This window comes from Glycine soja, chromosome 15, assembly GCF_004193775.1.
Source record: "Glycine soja cultivar W05 chromosome 15, ASM419377v2, whole genome shotgun sequence".
In the NCBI taxonomy this organism is placed as follows: domain Eukaryota; kingdom Viridiplantae; phylum Streptophyta; class Magnoliopsida; order Fabales; family Fabaceae; genus Glycine; species Glycine soja.
Window position 1 is genome coordinate 10,198,893 of NC_041016.1, and position 8,764 is coordinate 10,207,656.

The 8,764-nt window shown below is 37.6% G+C and overlaps 1 protein-coding gene across 1 annotated transcript; it reads left to right on the top strand.

The window, feature by feature from the left end:
* Positions 1-6,673: 6,673 nt before the first annotated feature.
* Positions 6,674-8,489, top strand: LOC114387038 (tyrosine/DOPA decarboxylase 2-like). The gene has a single exon (XM_028347139.1). The coding sequence runs from the start codon at positions 6,771-6,773 to the stop codon at positions 8,259-8,261; it is 1,491 nt and encodes a 496-aa protein (XP_028202940.1). The 5' UTR covers positions 6,674-6,770; the 3' UTR covers positions 8,262-8,489.
* The last annotated feature ends 275 nt before the right edge of the window (positions 8,490-8,764 follow it).

Genomic DNA, 8,764 nt, shown 5'->3' on the forward strand with positions numbered 1-8,764 from the left:
GAGTATTACAAGTTCCCTGCCATCTGAAGGCCTTGCCCCCAAGGCCCTTTCATCCACTGGGCTTGTTAATAAAGAGTCCCAATCCACTTGAGGAAACTGTTGCTTCAGCTTGTGCACCTTATGCCATGTAGCTTCTTCTGGTGTGGTATGTTGCCAATGTATTAGCACTTCTGTAACCAGCCCGTTGCCTCTTTTCTTTATTCTTCTAGCTAAAATGTCAATTGGCTAATTTGTGAAACACTAAGTTAGGTATTGATTGTTGTTTAAATGGTTGTAACTTCAAATATACCCAATCTCCCACTACAAATTCTTTGTCTATCATATTCTTGTTAGCATACAACTGCATCCTCTCCTGTGCTTTCCTGAGATTCTTGTGTAAAATTGTTGCAATTTCCTCTCGAGTCCTGATGGTGTAGTCTACTACTTCAATTGTTGTATCACCTACCATCAAGGGATTGTTGCTGATTGATTTGTAACCATATAAAGCTTCAAACGGGGTCATTTCAGTTGCTGAATGAAACTTAGTGTTGTACCAAAATTCAGCATAACTTAAGAATTCACTCCACTTAGAGGGCATCTCTCCTGTTGCACACCTAAGATATCCTTTTAATACTTTGTTTAAAGCCTCTGACTACCCATCAGTTTGTGGATGGAATGCAGTGGACTTTAGCAATTTGACTCCATGCAACTTGAAGAGTTTTGACTAGAATTTACTCATAAAAATTGGGTCCTTATTTGACACTATCTCACTAGGCCATCCATGCAACTTCACTATTGTATCAATGAACACCTAAGCGATCTTAGCAGCATTGATTGGATGTCGTAATGCTACAAAATAAGCATATTTGGTGTACCTATCAATTACCACCAAAATGATTGTCTTCCCATTAGATTTTGGCAAGCCCATAATAAAATCTATGGCTAAGCACTGCCAAGCCTGAGTAGGGATAGGAAGTGGTTGTAACAAACCAGCTAGCTTAGTCAAAAAAAAGGTTTATTCCTTTGGCAAATTGTACACTTGTGCACCTAATCCATAACCTCTTGTTGCATCCTTTTCCAATAGAAAATTTTCTTCAACCTCTTATATGTATGTGATGCTCCTGAGTGACCACCAAGGACAAATTCATGGAAATAAGCAAGCAACTTGTTTTTCACCTCTTGTTGTTGCCCTACTACTATTCTTTCTTTCCTCTTCAACACCTCTCCTTGCCACTCATACTGCTTATAGGGTTGTTGTAACAGTCAGATCTTATCAATTATTTTTTGTATTTTAGTATCTTTACTGTAAGTGTTTTTCACTGTTTGCAGTAAATCTGATCCTATCTGGTAAATTGCAGCAACACTTCCATCTGTACACTTCCTTGACAACACATCTGCAACTGTGTTCTCTCTGCCTTTCTTATATTCAGTTGTGAATTGCAGCCCCATATGTTTTTCTAAGCCCCAATTTTGCATCAAGGATGTTGGTGGTTGTTTCAATATATGCTTTACAGCCTTCTAATATGTCTTGATGATAAAATGATTGCCTAGAAAATAGTGCTGCCACTTCCATACTGCAAATAAAATAGCATAAAAATCCTTTTCATAAGCGGATAACATCTGATATTTCCTCCCCATTGCCTTGCTTATATACGCGATAGGATGACCTCTTTGTATCAAAACTACCCCTATACCTGAACCTGAAGCATTAGTTTCAATTACAAACTGTTCTGCAAAATTAGGTAGAGCTAGCACTGGAGCCCTTGTTAATGCCATCTTTAATGTAGTAAATGCTTCCTCAACTGCTTCATTCCACTGAAATGCTGCTTCCTTCTTAAGAAGTGATGTTAGAGGTTGTGTCAGCTTACCATAATTCATGATAAACCTTCTATAATATTCCAATAGACCAGAAAATCCTCCTAGCTGTTTGATTGTTGTCGGTCTTGGCCACTTCTGGACTGCTTCTATCTTGTCTGTTGTTCGAGCTGCTAGTTCGACAAGTGTACCGATTCGCACAAGTAATATAAAATAGTAAGACCGAGTATCGTATCCTCAGAGAATTTGTTTCACTAAGACATCGTACATTCAGTATGCAAACATTTGTATACAACTAAAGGCAAGGTAAATATTAAGTTGAGTTTTTGTTCTAAAATCTAGTTAAATACAAACTAAATATCTAAAGATTGAGAAGTAAAAACTGTCAAGTAAAAAGTGTTGGGTCATTCTACTGAATTTTCCTTGATGTTGTTATGTATTTTTCTCTATTTAATGTTATCCTAGTGTTCTTATGCTGAGAAATTACTCAAACCAAGATCCCTCTAGTGAATGGGCCTAACTCTCTTCAAACCTCGTCCTTGATTCCTCAACAAACTCAGTCTAAAAGAGTGTCATTGAGTCTACAGCATAATATGGACTAGATCACTGCATTCCATTCCTATACATACAGTTTTCTAGCTTGCTCTACCAAGTTCTAAGGCTTTAAAGCACTTCCCAATGCTAAAAATCCTAACTATACATACAAATGGGTGATCAAGCCACAAGCAATGAATACATAAAAACAACATTAAATAGATAGTGAAAGAATGTTACATCAAGGGTTCAACAGAACTTCCCAACCAAGAAGTTTAGCCTTCCATTACAAGTAATGAGCTTTCAATACAGAGAAGAACAAATTTTGAGTGAAGGAAAATGGCTAAGAAGGGTTGAGGATGTCTCCTTCAACCTCTAGAACCCTAATCTCACTCCTCTAACCTAAACTCTCTTGGTGGCTCAATTCTGTCGCTTTAGCTTTTCCCTTGGCTTTGTTTTTCGACTCCTCTCTTTTTTTGTTTTCGCCAATTTCAGTGTTTTAAAGGCTACTTGGATGTTTCAACTTCTGAAGGCTCGCTTAGCGAGATTGACTCATTAAGCGAGAGTAAGTGAAATTTGGCTTAGCGAGCTGGGTGCGCTGAGCGTGAGAAGAGACAAACGATTCGCTAGGCGAGCTTGTGACGCGTTGGGCGAGCACATCTCTGACTGATCCTCTTCTAGGATTTCCCAACACGCTAAGCGAGCTGCATGTCTCACTTAGCGGATGTCACTCGCTAAGCGCATATGCCTCACTTAGCGAGACATCAGCTGCTTAAACCTTCTCTCTTTTAACCTGAAATTGAAGTGGTTTCAACATTAATTCACAAAATGGGAGTATCTACTCTATAAAATCAAACTAAACATGAAAATATGTACAAAGAACCATAAATTGGAGGAAGGATGCTAATTTTATGTAATTATTCAATACAAAAGTTAGTCATAAATAACGACTAACATCTGCATGAGGAGCTACTCCTAACTTGGAAATTACATGGCCCAAGTATTCAACTTGACGTTTAGCGAAGCTACATTTTTTTTTGTTCAGAACCAATGTGTTATCTCTTAAGAGTTTCAAGGCCAAGCAAAGATGCTCCATGTGCTCCCTCCAAGTTTTTGAATAAATCAAAATATCATCAAAGAAGACTAAGATGAAATTCCTTAAATGAGGCCGAAAAACATCATTCATCAAATTCTGGAAGGTAGCTGGTGCATTGGTTAATCCAAATGGAAGAACCACCCACTCATAATGTCCACTATGAGTCCTAAATGCAGTTTTAGGAATGTCAGGCTCCCACATTCGAATTTGATTATAACCACTCCTCAAATCCAACCTAGAAAAATAAGTGGCACCTTCCAACTCATCCAGCAAGTCTTCAATCAATGGAATATGAAATTTATTTTTAATTGTGATTGAATTTAACTTCCTGTAGTCAATGCAAAGTCTCCACCCTCCATCCTTCTTCTTGATGAGCACCACTAGTGATGCAAATGCACCCCCACTTTCTCTGATAAATCCTGTTTGTAGCAGCTCTTGCACCATCTTTTCAATTTATGTATTTTGGGCATGTGGATATCTATATGATTTAGAAGATAAAGGGGTATTGGTTGTCAAATGAATCTGATGATCATATTTCCTCTGAGGAGGCAACTGAGTAGGAATTCTGAACAGATCTTCAAATTGCAATAATATTTCAGTTAAGTCTTGCTGTTGTTGTTCTATTAGCGTTGTTTCCTGATGTGAAGTCTCTTGTTGGGTCTCGAGAATCGAAATAGATAACAACATAGCTTCGGGTAAAATGCAATTCATAGTTGTAGACGCTCCTTGGTGCTATCGACATTGTTGTTCTCCCACGAGCTTCACTGTTTTCCCAGCATGTTCAAATTCCATAGTAAGAGATTTGCAGTTTCACCTTATTTCTCCAAGTGTTTTCAGCCACTGCATTCCAAGAATTACCCCAAAGTGAGATCCAGGTAACACCAAAAAATCCCCCACAAATTCATGGTCTTTAAATTTCCAACTCAATTGCTCACACTTCTTGTCTATAATTATTGGTTTATCACTGGCTACCACCACAGGAAATTCTTTGATACACTGAATTGTTAATCCCAATTTCTTCATCCATCTATCACTCACAAAATTATGTGTACTTCCAATGTCCATTAAGAATGGTAACTCTGTATTATTAATAATTCCTATCAACTATAAGGTCTGGCCACTAGCTATCCCTTTAAAGGCATTTAGTGAAATTTGAACTGCACCAGTGGCTAATAGTTCATAAGGCTATAATGTTTTCTTGTTCTTCCTCCTCTTTAGATTCTTCTGATGTCTCACCTTGAGCAACAAATATGGCACTTAATTTCCCCCAAACGACACATTTTTCTCTGTGATTCTTATCCCATAGCTCACCACAAAACCTGCAAAGACCTTTTGTTATCCTTGCACTCATTTCTCTTCTGCTGTTTGAAGAAGGTTTTGTTGTAGACATTTTCTTTGTAGATGGATTTGTAGAAGACTGAGCTAATGGACTTTGTGCATTGGTGATTGGTGATGGTCTTGAGTTGACTGTTGTACCTGCCAATTTTCTTTCTAATTCTTGTAGGACCCTCATCTTGCAATCTAGCTAATCACATTGCATCTTGTAGAGACCTATGGTTATGAATACAAACTAATTTTTCTAATGAAGCATGTAATCCTCCCAAGAAAAAGTTGATAGCCATTTCTTCAGTAACATCTACTCCAGCTAATAATTGATCAAACTTTTCAAAATAATCAAGCAAGGTACCTTCTTGGAGTAGTTTAGATAATTCTGATATAGGATCATCATAATTCCCCATGTCAAATCTTGAAGCCATATCCTGAAGAATCTACTATCAAGATTTCATCTTATTGTTGTTATGAGCCATGTAATGCCTTTTCCAAACAAATGCTTTCCCTTCCATTGACAATAACAAAAGCTTTCCTCGTTAAGCTTGTGGCGTATTCTCCAATTCAAAGAACTATTCAGCTTTGACTCTCCATTCGCGATAATTCATGCCATCAAAAGTAGGGAACGAATCTATGCTCTGTCCAAAATCTTGTCGGAACCTGCCTCGCTGCCCACCTCTTCTTCTTCTTCTTCTGAATTTGATTTGGCACCCATCAACTAAACTTGTTTGAAGAGTTTCTCCATCATGGAATTCATAGAATCCTTCGCCAACTGATGGTTTTTTTTTTCTGATTCTACAATGACTGCTTGAGTTTCTTGATGAATCTTGTAGTTGTCTCGCTGTGAATTCTCCAAGATCTTTTCCAGACCTTCAATCCGATGCTCCAAATCCTTATTGGTTGTATTGCCTCCTATCGTTACCCGTCAACTGATACCAATTGTTAGGTTGAAGATTATTAACCTATGATTCCTTACTAACTCTCAGAGCATAGAACCAAGACCTCACACAAGACCTCAGAATACAGAAGAAGAAGGAAAACTCACTCGTGGAACTCACACGAGGAAGAACATTCTCAAGGGATTGAGTGTTATTAATTTTTCTGAATCAATCATATTACAATAGGATAATGCTATTTATACAAGTGATAGTAATGGGACCCACTTAAACTCTAACAACCCTTTTTATTTTTAACCCCTTACGGTTATTTTTATAGACTGAGTATTACAAAATCATCCTTGCAGGAAAGATTTAATTGGTATAGGTACGATTTAAAGTCTTGGTAAGCATAAATTTAAATGCATTGCTAGAGCTTTACAAATAGCTATAGAAGTTTTCAACATACCGTGACCCGAACGATTCTATAGCATCATTTAATTCTTCCACCCAACTACACGATTTAATTGACGTCTCGAAAGTGATCTAATTGGTTGGAAAAATCATGACGTCTAATTATTACGTGGTGTAAGATATTTTCATCCACGCGTAATGCGTGAAGTTACTTGAGTAGGTCTCTGACTGTGACACACTGAAAGCAAAACAACGTTAGGAAGCTCAGCTGCTTAGAATTTTAACTCAAGCTACATGATCAACATATATATACCAGGATAGAACTTACTGAAGTATTGTTGTCTTCTTGCATGATTTTTAATTTGAAAGTAGAAAATATGAGGAACATGTTTATTTTGATATGTATATGTGCTTAGTGCTTATAAATTGCATGAAAATCCAGTGAAAACAAATTGCATATTGATATCAGTATGAACAGAAAAGTTAATGTATGACGCTAAAAAGACTTGAAATTAAATTAATAATGAGTGTAGAAATATATAAAAGATAATTTTATTCTTCTATACAAAAAAGGTTGTATGGACAAAATTAAAGTATTATAGTCTGAAACCAAAAATAAAAAGATTGACTACATAGTACATAGTGCACTCCTGTTTCTCTATATATTCTACATCTATATCTCTTTCAATATTATTTTCAAGCTGCAAGCCAATCTCACTTATTTCATCATGAACCCTTTGGATCCCCAAGAATTTAGGAGGCAAGGGCACATGATCATTGACTTCCTTGCTGATTATTACCAGAATATAGCCAACTATCCAGTGTTGAGTCAAGTAGAACCTGGTTATCTTAGAGAACTCATGCCATATTTTGCCCCTCTCAACCCTGAACCAATTGAAACCATCCTTCAAGATTTGCAGCAACACATAGTCCCTGGCATTACTCACTGGCAAAGCCCTAATTACTTTGCATACTTTCCCTCCAGTGGTAGCACAGCAGGGTTTCTAGGTGAGATGCTGAGCACAGGGTTCAACTTGGTAGGGTTCAATTGGGTGTCTTCACCAGCTGCAACTGAGCTAGAAAGCACTGTCATGGACTGGCTAGGTCAGGTTCTGAAGCTCCCAAAGGCTTTTCTCTTTTCAGGTAGTGGTGGAGGTGTGTTGTTAGGTACAACTTGTGAGGCCATTTTGGTCACACTAGTTGCTGCTAGGGATAAAGTACTTGGCCAAATTGGTAGAGAAAATATTTGCAAGCTGGTTGTTTATGTCTCTGATCAAACACATTGTGCTGTTCAGAAAGCAGCTCACATAATAGGAATTCACCACAAAAATATTAGGGCTGTCAAGACTATGAAGTCAACTTCATTCACTTTGCTGCCAGAGTCACTGTTATCTGCCATTCACACAGATGTTCAAAACGGGTTGGTTCCTTGCTATCTTTGTGCCACTGTGGGTACAACTTCAACCACTGCAGTTGATCCATTAGGACCACTGTGCAAGGTGGCAAAAGAATATGGCATGTGGGTCCATGTTGATGCTGCTTATGCTGGAAGTGCATGCATTTGTCCTGAGTTCAGACACTTGATTGATGGAGTTGAGGGTGCAAACTCTTTTAGCCTCAATGCTCACAAGTGGTTTCTCACTAACTTAGATTGTTGCTGTCTTTGGCTGAAGGATCCAGCTTCTGTGATTGAGTCCCTATCAACAAATTCAGTGTACTTAGACAACAGTGCTTCTGATTCAAATCAAGTGGTGGACTACAAGGACTGGCAGATAACCTTGAGCAGAAGATTTCGTGCACTCAAAGTTTGGCTTGTTCTGAGAAGCTATGGTGTTGCTAATCTAAGAAACTTCCTCAGAAGCCACGTTGAAATGGCCAAGAGTTTTGAAGAGTTGGTGAGAAAGGACAAGAGGTTTGAGATTTTTGTGCCTAGGAATCTTGCTGTGGTTTGCTTCAGGCTTTTACCTTCTGCAGTTGCAAGGATTGGTAATGGCAGGGTCCAAAATGGAGATGTTACAACTGAGGGTGTTGCAAATGAAATCAACCGCAAATTGCTGGATTCCATCAATGGTTCAGGATTAGTGTACATGACTCATGCAAATGTTGGAGGGGTTTTCGTGATTAGGTGTGCCATAGGAGCAACTTTAACTGAGAAAACGCATGTAATCATGGCCTGGAAGGTGGTTCAGGAACATGCAGATGCAATTCTAAATCATTAAGTTAAATCTGAATTTGACAGAAAAAAATGAGTTTTTCTTTATCTTTTTATTTTTTTTATCAGTAGAGTCCAATTGTTCAGAAACTGTATTGGTTACCGTGGTTGCAAAATTAAATTTGTTTTCAAAGTGTTTTCATGGTCAGTTGATCAGCATTAGTATTCTCTGTCTTTTATTGTTTAATACAGTGGTTGGAAAATTAAATTTGCTTTCAAAGTGTTTTCTTGGTCAGTTGAGCGCAAATATTCTTTGTCTATTGTTTTTATCTTGCAGATTAATTGCACTTGTTTATTGTTATTGTTTTCCTTCATATCAAGTTTCTAACTAAATGTCAAATTATATGTTTTCATATTGCAAAGCCATAATACACATGTTACATTTATCTGCCAATCGACTTATTCTAAATTATGCTTGAAGAGTGACATCTCCATTCGCAGTCCATCTGGTCATTTAAATTGATATTATTCCCATATATTCCATCTGTACCTAATACTTTTTATTATTAT